This window comes from Peromyscus eremicus, chromosome 9, assembly GCF_949786415.1.
Source record: "Peromyscus eremicus chromosome 9, PerEre_H2_v1, whole genome shotgun sequence".
Lineage (NCBI taxonomy): Eukaryota > Metazoa > Chordata > Mammalia > Rodentia > Cricetidae > Peromyscus > Peromyscus eremicus.
The window spans coordinates 67,423,676-67,445,559 of NC_081425.1; the positions used below are offsets into that span (position 1 = coordinate 67,423,676).

The 21,884-nt window shown below is 41.7% G+C and overlaps 1 protein-coding gene across 1 annotated transcript in view; it reads right to left on the minus strand.

Moving 5' to 3' along the window:
• Rnf212b (ring finger protein 212B) overlaps positions 1-19,023 on the minus strand; it is a 31,944-nt gene extending 12,921 nt beyond the window's left edge. Inside the window, exons 1-5 of the mRNA XM_059273086.1 lie at positions 18,866-19,023; positions 16,198-16,298; positions 12,687-12,739; positions 12,424-12,498; positions 6-92 (exon numbers count right to left, since the gene is read on the minus strand). Of these exons, the coding sequence (XP_059129069.1) occupies positions 6-92; positions 12,424-12,498; positions 12,687-12,739; positions 16,198-16,297 (315 nt within the window). The 5' untranslated portion in view covers position 16,298; positions 18,866-19,023. The remainder of the gene's footprint in view (positions 1-5; positions 93-12,423; positions 12,499-12,686; positions 12,740-16,197; positions 16,299-18,865) is intronic.
• Between the last annotated feature and the right edge of the window lie 2,861 nt (positions 19,024-21,884).

Sequence of the window (21,884 nt, forward strand, 5' to 3'; positions counted from 1 at the left end):
TGGGCCTCCTTCACAGCTGCTTCTAATTTTGCAATTCTGTCCTTGTAAAAGGCAATAAGAAGATCGGTTTGTTTCTTCTGGAAACACCACACCTACTAGGAAAAAAGAGGTCTTTGGCATATACTTTTATAACTCCTTCCTGTTACTTTTGACAACAAAGTTTAGAACTGCTCTTCTTTTCCTAGACCCTCTAGCATACCTTGTGACTCCCCAAAACTATAGAGTTCAACACTAGGGAGAGCCAAAGCTTTCCATTTTAGGACATTGGCTTTCTCCTATCGCTTATCTTAGTAGCAATGTTCAGGCATTGTAGATATTTTATATATACATTCACTTATCTTGAGCAAAAACAAACAAACAAAAAACCAAAATATTACTGGGCAAAAGCATTTTGCAAAATGCTAATATTTCCAAAGTGGGGAATAATTAAATATAGCATACATAATAAAAACGAGTACTTTTCAAGCTCCTAATTGGTTCTAACTTACCTACTTACTTGATTAATTTAGTTTCCACATTGTTAGCTATTACAATGTAGTTTCCATAATACACTTAAGACTACGATACTGGAAGGATGTTTGTGCTGTTTCAGTAACAGGTGAAGATGTGACCAGGTATGATGCCACCCACCCATCCCAGCACTCGGGAGGTGAGGTGGAGGCAGAAGGATGAGGAGTTGGAGGCCAGCCTTGGCTGGCTACATCATGAATTTGAAGCTGGTCTGGGCTGTGACATCTTGTCTCAAGGAGGAAGGGCATAAAAGGTGAGTATTTATTTCTGAACTTTTAAAATTTTCTGGTTTATTTCTGGATATAGATACCTAACTATCTTTTGTGTTATTTTACCATTTGCTACACTAATGTACCTATCATAGGATTGTTGAATCAGATAAAGAGTTAATATTTACAAAGTGTTTTAGCTGTGTCAGGCTTTATTTTGAATACACAGCAGAATTTTATGTCTCATCTGTTTTCCACTATTCAGACTAGAAACCCTTTATCAAGGGCTTCCCAAGGCATTAATACTCTTCTCATAAACTTTTTCCCCTCATTTAATTTGTTTATAAAACGTCAATTTTAGAAAAACTGAACAGAGCAGAAGCAGAAAAAAATCACTTAAACTCTTAGGAGTTATCTGAGATGGTGGGAGAAGGTGTTTGGAAGTAAGTTACTAAAAATAGATGTAATAAGGCACAATATCCCCAACATTCTAGTTCTAGCTGTGGGATCAACATGGGATGAAATTAGTTATGACAAGGCATTGAAAATCTTAGCTGAATTTGGTAGCTCATGCCTTCAATTTTAGCTCTGTGAGGCTAAGGTAGGAGTTGTAAGTCTGAGGCCAGCCTGAGCTTCATTGGTAGGCTGCAAAGCAAGGCCTGTGATAAAGAGGACAGGCAGACCAGACTGGTGAGATGGCTTTGGTGAGTGCCGAATGACTCACACGGTAGAAGGAAAAGAGAGACTCCTGCAAGTAGTCATCTGACCTCCACACATGTGGTATGGCATGTCCATACCTTTGTGGACGGACAGACACAGACACACACAGACGCACAGACACACACACACACACACACACACACACACACACACCCCTTAGTTACGGTTCTATTGCTGTGAAAAGACACCATGATCAAGGCAACTCATAAAAGGAAGAATTGGGGGCTTGCTTACAGTTTCAGAGGGTTAGTCCATGACCATCATGGCAGGGAGCATGGTGGCAAACAGGCAGGCATGGTGCTGGAGAAGTATCGGAGTATTTACATCCTGGTTCACAGGCAGCAGGCACAGAGAGAGAGACAGACAGACACTGGACTGGGCCTGGTGTGGGCTTTTGAGCCTCAAAGCCCACCCCTCTGTAACACATCTCCTCCAACAAGGACACATAGACTTTAACATGGCCTTACCTCCTAATCAATCCAAGCAGCACACCAATGAGGACTAAGTATACAAATATATGAGCTTATGGGGGCTATTCTCATTCAACCACCACATTATTGCATTCACACAAAATTTTAAAATGTACAAAACTTTAGCTGGGTGATAATGGCACATGCCTTTAATCTCAACACTTGGAGGGCAGAGGCAGGTGGATCTGTGAGTTTAAGGCAAGTCTGGTCTACATAGCAAGTTCCAGACCAACCACAGTTACATAGTGAGATCTTGTCTTAAAAAAAAAAAAATGTGTAAGCCGGGCGGTGGTGGCGCACATCTTTAATCCCAGTACTCGGGAGGCAGAGGCAGGCGGATCTCTGTGAGTTCGAGGCCAGCCTGGGCTACCAAGTGAGTTCCAGGAAAGGTGCAAAGCTACACAGAGAAGCCCTGTCTCGAAAAACAAAAAACAACAACAACAAAAAAAAAGTATAAAATTTAGCTTAAGGATACTAACAGGCTTTTTTTTTTTTTTTTTTTTTTTTTTTTTTTTTTTTTAAACAGCACTTACTGAAGGCTTTACTTTTCTGGGGTTTCAGTTGCCCAAGGTGCAGTTTGGTTTGAAATATTTTCCAATCAATCCTTGTAGTCCTTATGTTTGAGTAACCCTTACTGTACTTAAAATGATGCTGGCAATTTGGATATACCAACAGGAAGCCATGAAGTGCTTCCTTTAAGTGAAAAGGTACAAGTTCTCAACTTAAGGGAGAGGGCAAAAAATAATGAGTGGGAGTTGTTAAGATTTGGTAAGAACAGGGCTGGAGAGATGGCTCAGCAGTTAAGCAGTTTAGCAGTTAAGCAGCACTGGCTGCTCTTCCAGAGGTCCTGAGTTCAATTCCCAGCAACCACATGGTGGCTCACAACCATCTGTAATGAGATCTGGTGCTTTCTTCTGGCATGCAGGCATACATGCAGATAGAATACTGTATATGTAATAAATAAATAGGAGATTTTGGTAACAACAAATCTATCCATGTCTTAGGGTTTCTACTGCTGTGATAAAACACTATGACCAAAAACAACTTGGGGATGTAAGGAACTTAGCTTACATTTCCGTATCACAGCTGATCATCAAATGAAGTTAGGGCAGGAACTTAAAACAAGGCAGGAACCTGGAGGCAGGAACTGATACAGAGGCCATGGAGGAGTGCTGCTTACTGGCTTGCTCCTCATGGCTTGCTCATCCTGCTTTCTTACAGCACCCAGGGCACCACCCAGGGGGGCACAACCCACAGTGAGCTGGTCTCTCTCATCCACCATAAATCAAAAAAATGCACCACAAGTAAATCTGGTGAGGGCACTTTTTTTTTTTTTTTTTTTTTTTTTTTGGTTTTTCGAGACAGGGTTTCTCTGTGTAGCTTTGCGCCTTTTCCTGGAACTCACTTGGTAGCCCAGGCTGGCCTCGAACTCACAGAGATCCGCCTGGCTCTGCCTCCCAAGTGCTAGGATTAAAGGCGTGCACCACCAACGCCCGGCCGAGGGCACTTTCTTAATTGAAGTTCCCTTTTCCCAGATGTCTGGCTTGTGTCAAGTTGACATAAAACAAGCCAGCACACCATGAAACTGTGAAGAAGGAAAAAGAAGCACTTCAATGTTTGCACTGTGAATCTCTTACTGTGCCTAATTTACAAGCTCAGCTTTATTATAGGTTTACATGTGCAGAGGAAAAGCACAGCACATATAAATTTTAGTACTATCTACAGCTTCATGAATCCATTGGGGATCATGGTATTCCCTATGGCTAAAGCAGGGCTGTGTTGTTTATGATTCTTAAATTAGGCAGTATCTCTCTATAAAACAGACGGATCCTGAAGAACTGAGCAGAGTTGGCTTTAGAGGCTAAAAAGGGCTGAAGAGAACAGAAACAGAAAAAAACAGACTAGTAAAATTTTTTAAAGAGAAGATCTTTCTGTGTAGTCCAGCTGACCTCAGATTCATGATCTATTGCCTCAGTCTTCCAAGTCTTGGAGTCATAAGTATGTAATACCATGCTCTCTTCATATGAGTAACTTCAAAGCAAATTTCCTTATAAAGATAAAAGCAGAAAGGGTCATGATAGAGAAAACTGGCATGTTTAGAGTTGGCAATTTTTCCTCTTTTCTTTTCCCTCTCCACCCTTCTCAGGCAGTCAGATAACTTAGTTTGGACTTGGTGGCATGGAACTTCTGCATGACTAAGTCTATTTGGTTTGGTCTGTTGGGCCTATTGTGACAGCTCAGTCTAACCTATCTAGTCTATCTATACATTTTATTTAACACACAGAACATAATTCCTTTTGTTTTGAGACTAGGTCTTATTAAAAACCCCTGGCTATCCTGGAACTTGTTATATGCTAGGCTGGCCTTTAACCCACAGAGATCTACCTGTCTCTGCCTCCCCAGTGCTAGTATTAAAGGCAGGCACCACCACCACCTGACTTCAAGTTTCTTCTTTCTTTCTTTCATGAGAATGAACATGAGATAACTGAGGAAATGTGAATACTCAGTAATTATTTGATAATATTAGGAAATATTTAAGAAAAGAATCCTTACCTTAAGTGATAAACATGAAAATATTTACATTTAACATGATAAAATGTCTGACTTGGGATCATCTGGTTGGGATAGTAGAAGATAAGGGAAAAATTTGGCCATCAGTTTACAATTGTTGAAATATGATAATTAATACATGGAAATTCATTATATTATACATATCACTATATTTTCTGGGTTTTAATATATTTGAAGCTATCTATGACAATGTTTTAAAGCTAGGCATGATCATGCACACTCATAATCTCAGGTATTCAGGAGGCTGAGGCAAGAGAATCACAAGTTTGAAGACTTGTCGAGGTAACTTAATGAGATTTTTCATTAAATAACATTTAAAAGGCTGGGGATGTAGCTGAGAGGTAGAGACTGTTTGCCTACCTCCTGTGAAGCCCTGAATTCAATTCCCAGTGGTATAAAAAATAGTTTCAAAACTTAAAAAATCATTTCTATTTATGTGTGTGTTTGTGGGTGGGGGGTTAGGGGTGCCCATGGAGGCCAGAAGAAGCTCTAGAGTTACAGATGTTTCTGGGCCTCCCAACATGGATGCTGGGAGGCAAACTCAGGTCTTCTGGAAGAGCAGAACTTGCTCTCTTAACCACTGAGCCACCTCTGCAGCCCTTCAAAACTACTGATTGATTGAGGGCTGTTGCACAATATGTAGAAGTATTTATTTTGTTTTTGTCTCTGATTTTAATATAGAGGTCCTGACATGGTTTGGATCCTAAATGTGCTTTAAAGGTTCTTATGTTGAAGACTTTGTCACCAGTCTGTGGCATAATGGGAGATGGTAAAGTTTTAGGAAGTGAAGTCTACTGGAAAAAGTTATGTCACTGAAGGTAAACCCTTAAAGGAATATGGGGACCCTAACCCTATCTTTTTTTTTTTTAAGATTTATTTTTATCAGCCAGGCAGTGATGGCGCACACCTTTAATCCCAGCACTCAGGAAGCAAGAGCAGGTGGATCTCTGTGAGTTCAAGGATAGCCTGGTCTACAGAGTAAGTTACAGGACAGCCAGGACTACACGGAGAAACACTGTCTTGAAAAACCAAGCCAAACCAAAACAAAAAAAAAGATTTATTTTATGTGAATGTGTTTTGTCTATGAACCATGTGCATTCAGTACCTGGGAAAACCAGACAGAAGAGGGTATCAGATCTAGAGCCATCTAGAGTTACAGATGGCTGTGAGCCAGCATGTGGTACTAGGAATCAAACCCATGTCCTCTGGAAGAGCAGTCAGTGCTCTTAACCACTGAGCCATCTCTGTAGCCCCCTATGATTCTTCTTAAAGATATTAAATCCTTCAGTGTTGTTCATACTTTGTCAGGAGCTAATAAGTCATAAAATTAATAGCTCTGATAGTGTTATTGCCTTCAAGGGAGGATGGAGAAGAAAGCAAAAATTTATAATGCAATTCAGTGTAGGTATAGTGTATATATTTATCCATGTATATGTTTAATGACAAGAATGTTTTAGATAGATGGAACTGCATATACAAAGGCCCAAAGGCAAAAATTATTTATACAAATAATTCGTAAGTCAGCAGTAGAGTACTTGTCAATAATACACCAAGCCCAAGATTTGATTCCCAGCACAATAAATAAATAAGCAAATACAATAACCATACTTCCATTTAGAAAGGTTCTTCTGGCTTCCATATGAAGAAAAGATAGAAAAAGAAAGATACTGGAGGACAGAAGTTATAGGCATTATCTATGGCACTGATAAAAAGCAAGGAAAGACAGCATTTGGAGAAATATAACTATTTAAGAGATGCACAGATTAAGATGAACCCCAAAAGGGTACAGTAGAGTTGGTTAAGATAGCCAAAGAACATTTCTAAGTAGAGAACTCAGACTTCAGATATGGCTAAAAGATCAGTTAGAATAGAAATAAAAACTATCCACTGATTTTGATGAGAATGTTGATGCTCTTAGCGGAGACAGTTTTAATGCAACAGTTAGAAACCAGACCACAGAAGGCTGTGAAAAGTTCAGAAGGTGAAATAGATGTGATAGACAAATATCCAGCAATGAGGTCCAATACAGTGTTAAGACTTGACTCCACGTACTCTGTGAGAGATGACAATAATCTTCTCATTGCTAAAGCCAGCCAGTCTCCATTTTCACTCATGACTTCATCTCTCAGCAGCTCAGCTGACTACATCTACCTTTGGAAACACCTTTTTCCCTTGACTTGACTTCTGGGACACCACACATTTTTGTTTTACTTCTGACTGCTGTTTTCCTAATTTCTCTTCCTCCACCTAATTGCTGATATTGAAGGGACTCCTTTAACATGATCTTATCTATTTGCTCTGTGTGTTTATGTTAGGGTCAGGGAAGTAGGATGGACACAGGGCCTTCAACATTGATGGGTACATGGCTCTGGAATTCTAACATTGAAGACAGTATACATCTTACCACTGAACCACACCCCTCAATCACCCCTATAGGCTTTAAACATTATTTTCTGACAGGATATGAACTTACATCTCACTCCTTTCTTATGCCCTGAGCTCCAGAATGAGCTTAGTCTTCTTGACTTTTCCACTTGGATTTCTGAGAAGCATCTAATGGGCATCTAATGTGCCCATATCTTCCTGGCAGATCAAGAAGAAAATCAGCCAGAAAGAAATGGTTGTACATTTTTGAGGAAACAATCAAAACAAGGCAAAACTTTTTCTCACTTTGCACCAGCAGCATCACTTCCTCACTCTTTAAAAACTAAATTATTTTCCAGGGGTAGAGTTGCACACCTTTAGAAGGGGGATCTCTGTGAGCTGAAAGCTACCCTGGCCTACATATTGAGTTCTAGGACAGCCATAGCTAGATAGAAAGAACCTGTCTTAATCAAAACAAAACACACACACACACACACACACACACACACACACACAAACAAAAAACAAAAACCAACTTCTCTTCCCCAACCCTCCCTCCCCACAAAAAAAGCCATCTTTTGGGCTTTCCTTAGCTCCCTAGCCTAAATCCATTCCTGGGAGTGCTTTCCCATTTATTTATTTGTTTAGTTACTATTTTTCAGGTTTATTTATTTATGCATTTTATGTATGAGTACTCTATCTGCATGTGCACCTGCATGGCAGAAGAAGGAATCAGATCCCATTACAGATGGTTGTGAGCCACCCTGTAGGTGCTAAGAACTGAACTCAGGAAGAGCAGCCAGTGCTCTTAACCACTGAGTCATCTCTCTAACCCTTCCTATTTATTTATTTATTTATTTATTTACTCATTTATTATTTGTGTATAAATGTTTTGCCTGAATATATGTGTGCTGTGTATATGCCTGTGAGGTCAAAAGAGTGGGTTTGAACCCCTGGAACTGGAGTTACGGATGGCTGTGAGCCACCGTGTGGGTGCTGGGAACTGAACCTAGATCTTCTGCAAGAATAAGTGTTCTTAGTCACGGAGCCATCTCTCCAGCCCCTCCCCTTTAAAAATAAGCTGTCTATTTCTAATGCCTAACTCAAAAACCATTACTTTTTCTCTACCTTCTCCTGGCAGCTGCTGGTATTTTCACCTAACCTGTACTATGTTTTTTTCTTAAACATTAATAAAATTGTCCTTGAGCTTTCAGAACACAAAACAGAAATAATGACCTTCTCTCGTGGTGTGTGTGTGTGTGTGTGTGTGTGTGTGTGTGTGTGTGTGTGGTGTGTATGTGTGTGTGTGTTGCCTGAGAATCAACCCCAGGCCTCTCTGCTTGCTGGGAAAGGCCTCTGTCATTGAGCTATAACCTCCATGCCTTTTACCTTTCTGCTGCCACCACTGATTCAGTGCAAACAGTCTGCTTAGAATTCTCCCTCCTGATTGGTCTCCCTGCCTCTACTCTTATCCTATTTATGGCCTAGTCACTCAACAGCCACATTCTCTTTAAAATTATGCAGCATAAAATGTCATTTCCTTGTTCAAAACACTCCAATGGTGTAACTTCACTTAAAAGAAAAGTAAATGTTGCCGGGCGGTGGTGGCTCAAGCCTTTAATCCCAGCACTCGGGAGGCAGAACTAGGCGGATCTCTGTGAGTTCGAAGCCAGCCTGGTCTACAGAGTGAGATCCAGGACAGGCACCAAAGCTACACAGAGAAACCCTGTCTTGAAGAAAAAAAAAAAAACAACAACAAAAAGCAATGTAGGGTACAAAGGGTACAAACGACAAAATTGTGGCCAGGCGGTGGTGGCACACATCTTTAATCCCAGCACTCAGGAGGCGGAGCCAGGTGGATCTCTGTGAGTTCGAGGCCAGCCTGGGCTACCAAGCAAGTTCCAGGAAAGGTGCAAAGCTACACAGAGAAACCCTGTCTCTAAAAACAAAAAACAAACAAACAAAAAATTGTGCTACAGAAACCATGGAAGGCTTTACTAGAGAAGGAACAATACTGCATGCATTTGAAAGGTGCCTAGTTGTGGATAAAGGTGGGGGTCTATGGTCTAGGCACAGAAGTAAACTCACTGGTCCTTACAGACTCTTCAATTCCCTTGAAAGGTTTAGAGGAGAGTCAAGCATTCAAAACAGGCAGTTTTATCAACAACTAGCACAGAGCAGAAAAAATGTCCTTGTTGAGTCATTACAGAGAACAAAAATGTACATTTAGAGCAATAGTCCATTCATTCATTTAAAGACAATGTTTTGGATGTTCATTCCATATTAGAAACTATTCAAAGAAAACAACAAACAAAACTGACCAAATGTCTGTACTCATAGAGCTATATTTCAGTGAAGGATTCAGATAATAAACAAATACACAAGACAATGGTACAGACAGGAGCTATGATGAGAAATAACACAAGAAACAGAGGGTGCTGGAGCTGCTTCTAAGATGCCAGGGTGGGAGGTTTGGGGGGTTTGAGGGAAAGGAGATGCCAGGGAAGATCCTTCTGGAGAAAGAAACTAAGCAGAAGCTTGAGTGACACAGTTATTCAACTTCACAGATCAGGAAAATACATTTCCAGACTGCTGACTTCACCAAACCAACCCTTCACTAAAGTGATGATTAACTGACCCTTTCTATTTATTTTACCTTGATTATTTGACCATGTATAATTGGTCCCATGATTAGGCAGGTTAAGATTCAGACTATACATAATTTCTTGACTGATTATTAACTAGCTGTGGGTTTAAATATTAACCAAAGTTCTGCTCTTTTTCTTGTTCCTGTGACCTTTTACATTTCTACTTGAGTCTCAGCTGGATTTCATCTACTCACAACATTAAATGTAGTATCTCAAATATAATGGCTCATCCAAGTGACTAAGACAGCACACAGCCAAAGCTTTAGTTCTGTTTACTCTATTTCCAGAGTTAACACTGGGGACTGGGCAAACACTGATGATAACTTCCATGTTTAGAAAAGGTACACTCAAGCTGGTTGTGGTGGGCCTTGCCTATGATCCTAACACTTTGGAAATGGAGGAAGAATAATCATGAGTTCAAGTCATCCTTGGCTATCTAGGAAGTTCAAAGCCAACCTGGGCTATGATGAGGCCTGTCTCAAAAAAAAAAAAAAAAAAGAAAAAAAAAGAAAAGAAAACCTGTATTCTCTAAAGAATAAGAACTGATACTGGTAGAGAACATTGCCTGGTATATGTGGGACTCTGGGTTCAACTCCCAACAACACACCACACAAAAGAATAAGGAAAAGAATATCAAGGCCAAGTGTGGTTTTGGTACATGCTTGTAATCCCATTACTCAGGAGGTAGAGGCAAGAGGATCATGCATTCAAGGCTAGTAGCCTACAAAGTGAGGTTCTTTCCTTAAAAAAAAAAAAAAAAAAAAAAAAGGTGTGTGTGTGGGGGTTATGCTGGGGCTGGAGCTCAGTCGGTAGAGGGTATAAGACCCTGGGTTCTGTCCCCAGCACATGAACATCTAGAGTGGTAACATGTTACTGTATTCTCGGCATTCAGGTAGGGAAGGAGGGGCAGAAATATAAGGTCATCCTCATACATACGTAGTGAGTTCTGGAACACAAAGAGACCTTGCCTTCAGGCTAGAGAGATGACTTGTAGGAAAAGGCACAGACCATTAAACCTGATGACAGGAATTTGATCCCCAGCACCCAAGTAGTATAAAGAGTGGAGAAATGACGCCTGCAAGTTGTCCCACATTCTTGTTGTGGTACGAAATGACCCCTCCACTAATACACACATACACACACAGAGACAGAGAGACAGAGACAGAGAGACAGAGAGACAGAGGCTACTCACTGAGGACAACAGTCAAATAAAAAAGGACAATAGTGGCAGAGCACTTGCCAAGCATGCAGAGGGCCTGGGGTCTAATAACCAGCACAATAACAATAAAGAAGTGATAAAATCTTTTTTAATTACATATTTATTGTGTGTGCACAAGCACGCATGCATGCATGCACACAGAGGTAAGAGAACAACTTTTGTGAGGCAGTATAATCCTTCCATCATGTGTGTTCCAGAGATTGAACTCAGGCTGTCTTCTTGGCCATCTCTCCAGCCTGATAAAGTCTAAAGAAGCATGCCAAGAGAAGTATCCCATAATGCTAAAAAAAATCATCTCAGCAAAGAACTAGAGTGGAATCTTAAAAAAGCCAAGTGCTGTGGGATGTATGGCAAATGTGTTGCTGATTAATCAATAAAACACTGATTGGCCGTTGGCTAGGCAGGAAGTGTAGGCGGGACAAGGAGGAGAATAAAGCTGGGCAGTGGAAGGCTGAGTCAGAGAGACACTGCCAGCCGCCACCATGACAAACAGCATGTGAAGATGCCACCGGTAAGCCACGAGCCATGTGGCAAGGCATAGATTAATGGAAATGGATTAATTTAAGCTGTAAGAACAGTTAGCAAGAAGCCTGCCACGGCCATACAGTTTGTAAGCAATATAAGTCTCTGTGTTTACTTGGTCGGGTCTGAGTGGCTGGGGGACTGGCAGGTGAAAGAGATTTGTCCTGACTGTGGGCCAGGCAGGAAAACTCTAGCAACAGCCAAGTCTTCATAACTTGTGAACTCTCTCAAATAATTACACTGCCTTTTCTCTAACTTCTGCTATATTCAACTATTCCTGATCATGTCAATCAATCATTTACCAACATATAAAGCATCAGGAAAAGACAAATATTTCCTAACATTCGAGCAATTAGTTGTTAACTCCAAATAAAGTTAAATATTATTGCAAAGGTTACTGAAAAATGAAAAGAAAAAGACATCTATAAGCAAAGGTCATAAGTGAAATTATCAAGTCAGTCTTTGCAGGCCAACATATGCAATTTTTAAGAAAATGTATCGGGGTTGGGGATTTAGTTCAGTGATAGAGTGCTTGCCTAGCAAGCGCAAGGCCCTGGGTTCGGTCCCCAGCTCCAGAAAAAAAATAAATAAATAAAAATAAAAAAAAATAAAGTCATGTACCACCATGCCCACCCACCTCCTTAAAAAAAAAGAAAAGAAAATGTATCTGCAGAGAAAGACGATAAGTCCCTTAGGGCACTTTTTAGTCACAGGAACTGGTTATTAGAAGTAGGAACTACAAAGCAAGATTCAACTAGATTGTGGTTTTTGACAGCATACCATAGATTCTTGGTTAGTAAAAAGTTAACTGGTAGAGATTTGTATCAGGGAAGAAAATAAAGACAGCAATTTCTTTCCACTGTGTACAAGACATTTTAAAGAGTAATGCCTTGCCAGGTGGTGGTGGTGGTGGTGGTGGTGGTGGTGGTGGTGGTGGTGGTGGTGGTGGTTGGTGGTGGTAGTGGTAGTGGTAGTGGTAGTGGTGGCACACACCTTTAATCCCAGCAGAGGCAGAGGCAGGTAGATCTCTAAGTTCAAGGCCAGCCTGGTCTACAGAATGAGTTCCAGGACAGCTAGGACTACATAGAGAAAACAACAGGAATTCTCCGTACCCAGATACACTCACTACATGGCCTAGGTGGCCTTGAGCTTACAGCAGGAAGAACTTTTCTTCATTTTGGTTCTCATACCTGAGAGATGTGACTAAAACACTGCAAAGCTGTCTCTACAGGACTTTTGAAGAACTTCTTCTCTTGAGGCTTTAACTATGAAGAGAGTAAGACACACAGTGAGAATATTCACAGCAAAAATGAAAGAAGATACTGACAACAGAATAAAATAACTCTATTTTTTACAACTGCTATCTTCAAATTTGTTTCTCATCTGTGTATATACTTCCTACTTACTGTCCAGGGACTGGATGAGGCAGTTTGTGACGAGGGTAAAAACTTACATTATCAGAAAGAGCCAGGTGCTTGCAATGACTTCCACACACAGCACATTTTTCTGAGAGAAAAGGGGAAAAATATTTGTTCTCAAAAGCAGGAGGTAAGATTTTTCCTAAAGTATGTGATAACTGTCAAGTAAGCTAGCAAGAAAAGAAATAGGTTCTTAACTAAATTTTGATTATCATTAAGAGATTAACTTAAGCCGGACGGTGGTGGCGCACGCCTTTAATCCCAGCACTCAGGAGGCAGAGCCAGGCAGATCTCTGTGAGTTCGAGGCCAGCCTGGGCTACTAAGTGAGTTCCAGGAAAGGCGCAAAGCTACACAGAGAAACCCTGTCTCGAAAAACAAAAAACAAAAAACAAACAAAAAAAAGAGATTAACTTAATCTCTGTTCTCTAAATCAGTATTTCCAAACAAACAAATATGCTGAAGTATGAGGCTTTGCACTGTGCTTATCTCTCTCTCCTTTCCTTTCTTTCTTTTTTAAAAAAGATTTATTTATTTATTATATATAGTGTTCTGCCTGCATATATCCCTGCCTGCCAGAATATAAATGGTTGTGAGCTACCATGTGGGTGCTGGGAATTGAACTCAGGACCTCTGGAAGAGCAGCCAATGCTTTTAACCTCTGAGCCACCTCTCCAGCCCCCTTTCTTTGTTTTTGAGACAAGGTCTGTAAATGTAGCCCAGGCTGGCCTGGAACTTGTAGCAATCCTCCTGTCTCAGCTTCTGAATATTGAGACTAGTGGCATTTACTGGTAGGATCTATGTGCCAACAGAAGCACTGGAATACATTTGCAAGTGTTCTGGGATGAATACAAGAGTACCAATGATTTTCCCTTTAGGTGACTCTCTAAAAAAGATTTACTTATGAATGTTTTGCCTTCATGTATGCCTGTGTACTGTGTGCATGTATGGTGCCTGAGGAAACCAGCAGAGGTGTCGGATCCTCTGGAACTGGAGTTACAGACAGTTGTGAGTCTCCATGTGGGTGCTGGGAATTGGACCTGGGTTCTCTAGAAGAGCAGCCAGTGCTCTTAACCACTGAGCCACCTTTCCAGCACATGACTCTTTTTAAGCCTCTCTGCCTGACAGTAGGCACACCTTGGGCACTGTAAGAGGCTGGCTCCTGAGTTACCCCACCCAGCTGTCACCTTGCTAATATTCCTAGATCTTGCTTTGATGGTCTTCTACTTTTCAATTAATGAATCTGAAAGAAGCAAAGTGTAAAATTTCTAAGCTTTCCTTATAAAAAGCAGTATTAGTAGTGGTGCCGATGATTAAATACCACAGGGCTGGGGATGAGGCTCAGTGACAGAGTACTTGTTTACCATGCATAAGACCCTGTGTTCATCCATTAAAAAAAAAAGATAAATGCCATGTCAGGAAAAAGCATTACATGGCTTTATGCTTCAGAGACAATCACTCCAAAGTGAGCTGCTGTCACCATAGTGAAAAGTCTCATTGCATCAGCAGATAACTCAAAAGGGTCATGAGAGTCACACGGGGAAAAGTTCTCCAGATACTATTTAATCCGACTAGTCTTTCCTTGGGGAATAAAGTTTCTTTCCCAGTCTGTCCTCCATGTTGTTCTCAGTATAAGTTAGCAAGTGAAAAACATTCCACTTAAAAGAAAAACAAACTTCTACAGCTCTCTAGAATCAGCAGGGTAAGTTCAGGATCTTTACCCTGGTGGACAGAAATTTCTATCATTTTATACTGCCTACCTCTTTAGCTTCATCTTTCACCATTTTTGCCTTTCTCTGTATAATCTCAACTCTGTGGAAGCATCTGCACTGCAGTTTAATGACATGTCATTACACATGCTACTGTTGCAATTTTTTTATAAGATGTGTTTTTATTTTACATACATGAGTGTTTGCCTGCATGTATCTATGTGTGCCACATGAGGTGTGTAGAGGCCACAAGAGGGCATCAGATTCCCTAGAATTAGACTTACAGATGGTTGTGTGGCACCATGTGGGTACTGAAAACCAAACCCAGGTCCTCTGCAAGAGCAGCAAGTGCTCTTAACCACTGAGCCATCTATCCAGACCCCACTGTTTTAAATTTGAATGATCTTTGTGAAACTCAGCAAACTCCAGTTTGTTGTCCAAAACCTACTGCAGCAGCATGTCTTCTGTTTTCCTTGATCAAAGCACCCTGTCCTAAGTAGGGTAAATTCTCTCTTCTGGGATTTAGATAATTTACCGAGTTTTCGTCACTGTTATTAGTCTTAGATAGGATCTGTATGTTGCCCAGACTGGCCTTTCGCTCCTGTATTCAAGTAACCAACCCTCTTGACTGAGCCTCCCCAGTAGCTATAGTGATATACTACCATGTGAGCTCACCCAGACCTCCTAAGTGTTTTCACATTAATAAAACAAATAGTTAGGATTGGTGGTGTAGCTCAGTGATTTTTACAGGGTATTTGTCTAGCATTCCAGAGACCCTGGGTTCATTTCCCAACACTCCAAAACAAGTTCCTTTTCTTTAACACAGGGTCTTCCTTTGTAGCTCTGGCTGGTCTGAAACTCCTCACTAAATCAGGCTGGCCTCAAACTCAAAGATCTGCCTGAGTTTGCCTCCCAAGAGCTGGGATTAAAAGGCATGTGCCACCATGCTCCACGTGGTCTTCAAGTTTCCTTTCTAAAACTTGCATTGCAAGAAGTTGGCAATTATTTATTCTCTGAGATAATTTCCTCATTTGTAAAATAGTGCTACCAGTAATTACTACCAAGGACTGTGGTGAAGATTACATAAAACTGGTACTGGTGGCTGGGTATGATGATATATATCTGAAATCCCAGAACTTGGGAGGCTGAGGCAGGATGATTGTGAATTCAAGGACAGTCAAGGCTCTATAGTAAGATTTTTGCCTCAAAAACAACAGGAAGGGCCTGGAGAGATGGCTCAGAGGTTAAGAGCACTGACTGCTATTCCAGAGCAGCAACCACATGGTGGCTCACAACCATCTATAATGAGATCTGGTGCCCTCTTCTGGCCTGCAGACATACATGCAGACAGAACACTGTATAATAATAAATAAATCTTAAAAAAAAAAAAAAACAGGAAAAACAAAAACTATTTTAAAAATTTGTTTACTGAAAATAGACATTGTAATTTAATTTTTTAAATTGTATAGGGCCTGGAATGTAGCTCCCTAGTAGAGCATTTGCCTAGCATGTGCAAAGCCCTAGGTTCTATACTCAGCACTGCCAAATAAAGAAATGCATAGGAAATTGCTTATTAGACTCTAAGATATTAACATAATTCTTCATTCATTATGGCTTTTCCTGACACAACTCAAAACATTGAAGAGTAACACATTTGCTAAATTGCATAGCTTCACTCTTTTACCAATGGATTCTTTTAATTTCCAAAATGGGCAGCTGCCTATAGTATCCACAGTATCACTGATGCCTACCAAGTGATTTTTATTCTACATCACACAGAGAAATGGCTACCTATTATATCTAAGTTAAAAAATTTTGGGATAAATTGAAGCCACTCACCCAGAGTCATACACTTTTTACAGAAAATATGGCCACAACTGGTGACAAAGAAATGGGCCCCATCCTTTCGGAAACACTGGTTGCAATGAAACCAATCCATTCTGGAGCAGAGAAAGAATACGAAGAATGTAGAGCATAATATAATTATAGCTGTTCCAAAATTGACATAACACTGTTCGCTTAACTTTTGATAGTTTAATGGATGTGGGAACAAATTTGTGGGCATTCTATTTGTCTGTAGGGGTATACATATAACACAAGGAAAAAAGTCAGCAAACTACATTCACTAGATGTCATCAAACATTCACGTGCATGCATGTGTGTTTGTGTAAAAATAGAAAGACATAGGAAGACAGAAACCAGGCTTTTCTTTTCGTGGAGTGGTAAGGTTGTATTTGTATTTATGGGTCTGCCTTTACTTTCATTTTTGTTTTCTACATTTTCTAGCTTAACTCATATTCCAATTTGTAAATAGAAAAACAATCTTTAAAAATGAAAACATGCCACCATATTTGTGTGGCGCTGTGAATCAAACCTGGAGCCTCGTAAACATTAAACAAGTACTTTACCACTGAGCCCCAGGCCCAGCCCACATCTGTATTAGGTTTCCTGTAATAGGGCAGAGAAAGGAGCCAGCAGAGAGTAGTGGATCAGAAGAACACACGTTAGTTACTTGGACACCCTTTATACAAGGGAAACAATCAGTTGAGTGATAATAGTCTCGGTTTATACACACCTTCTACTCCCCAGAAACTCAGCCACAGGTCTGGAAGGTGTAAAGTCATGTTTTGACCAGATTCATCTTTTTTTTTCTTTTTCAGAAGACATACATTAAATATAACTCTAACTAGCCAACTTGTCCAAAGTTCCATCTTTACTGGCAATCCTGGGATTAGAACTCAAGTCTCCTGATTCTGTGGAAAATTCATGCTCCTACATTATAGAGCCCTTGGGTTCACATGGTAATCATACCATAATTTGTATGATATGATTCTGTTTTTTTTCCTGACAACAGCAATTTTTGTTTTGTTTGTCAAGACAGGGTTTCTCTGTGTAGTTCTGGCTGTCCTAGAACTCTATAGACCAGGCTGGCCTCAAACTTAGATCTGCCTGCCTCTGTCTCCTGAGCACTAGGATTAAAGGCCCAGCAGCGACAGCTATTTTTATATAACTTAGGTATATAACCAAATGAATGATTATGTGGGATTTCAAAAAATGAATATTTGGTGGGTGGAGCAAACATGTGCCACAGGCAAGTGTGGAGGTTCTAGGACAACTTTTGGGAGTTGGTTCTCTCCTTCTACCAAGTTGATTCTGGGGATCATGAGTTCCACAGAAATGGCAACCACCTTTACCCCCTGAGCATCGTGTTAGCCACTTTGTGGGCTTTATTTGTTTTTCAAGATAGCGTTTCTCTTGTGTAGCCCTGGCTGTTCTGGAACTCACTTTATAGACTAGGCTGTAGGATTTTTTTAAATGAAGAAACTGACATTTGAAAAATAAAGCGATGAACTATAAACAACACAACAAAATATGTTGACTATGAATATGCTATTTAATAAGATTTATTAACTTAATCCTTTTTTTTTCCAGAGCTGAGGACCGAACCCAGGGCCTTCCGCTTGCTAGGCAAGCGCTCTACCAATGAGCTAAATCCCCAACCCCATTTAATTTAATCCTTTTTTTTTTTTTTTTTGGTTTTTCAAGACAGGGTTTCTCTGTGTAGCTTTGCGCCTTTCCTGGATCTCGCTCTGTAGACCAGGCTGGCCTCGAACTCACAAAGATCCGCCTGCCTCTGCCTCCCAAGTGCTGGGATTAAAGGCGTGCGCCACCACCGCCCGGCTAATTTAATCCTTTAAATTGGAAAAATAAAACAAGTTACCATTTCCCTACCACAATCCTTTTCTCTCAACAATTCTTCATTTTTAGAGTTCCAGGTTACGTAGAAGCTTACTAAGTGAATGGGGGATACTACGCACCTTAAAAATTCTGTCAGTTACCCAGCGAGGTGACACACACCTTTGGTTCAGAACTCAGGAGGCAGAAGCAAGCGGACCTCTGTGGGTTCAAAGCCAGTTACATAGTGAGACCCTGTCTCAGTTAAAAAAAAAAAAAAAACAAAATCCGCCACTTAAGATTTATGATAGAAAAAATTTAAAAACTACTGAGGGCAGGCGGGTAATGGTGCTGCGTGTTAGTCCTGGTCACGCGAGTTTGATACCTGGGACCCACAGGTTGAACAGACTCCCACAGGCTGCCTTCTGTCCTCCCCTCGTTATTCCCATGGGCACGCCCCCCACGCCACCTCACCAATAATGTAAAACTTCCTTTAATTTACTAAATAAATAGTAGGGTGAGATGGCACATGCCTGAACCCCAGGATTCAAGAGGCAGAGGCAGGCAGGGTCGCTGTGAATTCGGGGCCAGCCTGGTCTATACAGCGAGGTCCTGGACAGCCGGGGCTAGGTAGTGAGAACCTGTCTTAAACAAAAAAATAAATAAATAAATAACAACAATAATAAACCCGACTAAACCGTTCGCACAGCACCAGCGCTCGGGTTCCAGTCGCGCCTTCCTTCTCCAGAGTACTGGGCGGCCCTGACTGGCTGGGGCAGAGGCCCGAGGGAGGCCGCGGCCTCCAGCTCGCCTGTCTCGCTCGCGTCCCTACCAGCTCGGGATCCCGCGCTTCAGAGCTCAGACCATCCGGTTCTCTCACGAGGCCCTGGAAACGGCGGGAAAGCAAACAGCCGCCTTCCGGCACGGCCTCCAGGCGCGAAGCCGCCAGCCAAGCTGGCGCACGCCAGACCGAACCAGCGCGCGGCGTGGGCGGGGCCAGCCGTGGGGCGGGGCCAGCCGTGGGGCGGGGCCAGCCGTGGGGCGGGGCCAGCCGTGGGGCGGGGCCAGCCGTGGGGCGGGGCCAGCCGTGGGGCGGGGCCGCTGAGCCTTCTGCGCAGCCGCAGAAGCACCCAGGCCGGCTCCCTAGCAAGGGCCTTCCTACTGTGGACTGAGAAGCCAAGGAGGGCTTCGAAGTAGTCCTGTGGACTGGGGACGCTCGGAGGTGAAAATGAGCCCTTGAATGTCCCAACAAACGACCCCAAAACAAGAGAAAATGCGGTCGCAAAGCCATGGAAGCTTTGACATGATCTAAAATGAAATTAAAATAGTGGGCGCTTTGAAAGTACAGCATACGTCAGAAATAGAAAAACTAAGAAGTTACATGGATAGAGGCGGATTGGCTATAAACTCCGAACAGTCAGCTCTCCAGAAAAAGTTTACCTTTCTTTGGTTGAATAATCGAACTCAGCCTCGTGGCTGCGTGGCTGTGATTCCTGCACCTGGGAGGGTGAGGCAGGAAGATCAAGAGCTCAGGGTTATCCTCAGCTACATATCTAGTTGCAGCCTGAGACACTCAAGGCCCTACCCCAGAAAGAAAAAGAGAGTGGGGGACAAGCGGAGATAGGAAAAGAAGAAAAAAACTGAAAAAAAGAGGGAAAGAATAGACTTTTCTACTGCACTGGTTTTCAATTTTTTGTTTTGTTTTTAGATCAGTGTACTCTAGATAGCAAGTTTCAGGATATCCTGGGCTACAGCAAAACCATGTCTCAAAAAAAATCAAAGGAAAAAAACCTAAGCAAACAAGAATATCCTAGAAAAAGCTTTCAGTGTCCTACGTGGTGGGAAACTAGCCTCACTTAAATGTTAAAATATAAAGCACTGCCAGGGAGGGAGGGAGGGAGGGAGGGAAAGAGAGAGAGAAAGTAAATATACAAAGCCAGGTGGTGATGGTACACTACTTTTGGGCTTGGGGTTTGGTGCAAGCTGATCAGTTGGAGGCCAGCCTGGTCTACACAGCGAGTTCCTGCACAGCCAGTGCTACACAGAGAAACCCTGTCTTGAAAACAAACAACAAACATACAGAGAATAGGCTGGAGTTGTAGAACACATGCGTATGCACAGGCCCTACGGTCAGTTTTCAGTAACCCCCTACACACACTCACACACACACTCACACACATACACACACACACACACACACACACACAAGAAATGAAAGAGACACCCGAGGAATAGGACTAACATTTGGAAGTTTTAATTAGGATTAGGAGGGGACTATGGTAGAAAGGGAAGATGAAATGTTTAATAAATTAAGACGCTGGACAGTCGTGAGCTTTTTGAGGGATACTTTGTATCTAAGTGATTATTGAGGGACTATTTAAATCCTTTTTAAGATTTCATTGAAAATATTTAATTATTATTTTATGTGTTTAAATGTTTTGCCTACATGTATGTGTGTGGACCGTGTGCATGCTGGTAACCAGGGAGGCCAGAACAGGGCCTCAGATCCCCTGTAACTGGAGTTACAGATGATTGAGAGTCACCTATGTGGGTGCTGGAATTGAATCCCCGACCTCTGCAGAGCAGAGAGGACTCTTAACTGATGAGTCACCTCTCCATCCCCCAGGATTCCATTTTTATTTATTTGTTTATTTCCAATGTATCTTTTTGTGTAGACATCTTAGTTGTGGCTCTAGGTGCTACATTTCACCTATGTAAAATTACTTATACATAATTTAATTTACTGGTGCCCCCATAACTTGTTGTGATATCTAATCAGAAAACTCAAAACCAAAACAAACAAACAAAAGCTAGTATTTAGCTTCTTGGGCATCGCTGTGACAACATCTCGAAGGAACAACTTGAAGAAAGAAAGTTTTATTTTAGCTTCTGATTTCAGCTGGGTCCCACACAGTTGGGCAGAATGTCACAGATGGTACTGTGGTTTGGATGAAAACAACCCTGTAGGCTTACGTGAGTGAATGCTGGGTGCTGGGTTGGTGGAACTATTTGGGAAGGATTAGGAGAAGTGGCCTTGTTGGAGGAGATGTGTCACAGGGCAGGCTTTGAGGCTGCAAAAGCCTCCCATCATTCCCTGTGTACTCTCTGCCTCCTAGTGTGGATCAATATGTGAGCTCTTACCTGCTCCTTCAGCCGAGCCTTTGCTCTGTCATCATGGGCTCTAATCCTCTGAGACCATAGCCCCAATTAAACTCTTTTATAAAATCATGGTATCTTATCATAGCCATAAAGGGTAACTAAGTCACAGAGAGAACATGGGGCAGAGGATGGCCTTCATCTTAGGAGGCCAGAAGCAGAGGAAGAGAATACAAAAGCAAGACAGGGCAAGATACAGACCTCACCAGGGCATGGTGGTGCACACCTTTAATCCCCATACTTGAGAGGCAGAGGCAGCCATCCTGATACACATAGCATGTTCCAGGTCAGCCAGGAATATGCAGTGAGAGTTTGTCTCAAAAAAAGAAAAGAAGAGAAGGGAAGAAAAAAGAAATGCTGCCACACTTTCTCAACCTCACTTCTTACTTCCACTGCCTACTAATAATGTCATCATGTACATCCATCACAGGATTACTCCATTGATCATGTCAGAGCTGTCGGGATTCAGTCATATCACAAAAGCTCACAAGCTGGTAACCATGTCCCAGCTCTGACTTAACAGCCCACCCCTAACCACCAAAATCTCATGTGCATTTCAAAATATAAACCCCCATCCAGCCCATCTTCAAGAGTACTTACAGTACTAATGGTTCTAACATTGTTCAAAAGTCTGTTAAACGTCTCTTTGGAGACTCCAGGAAAACTCATAGCTATGAATTCCTGTAAAACCAGAA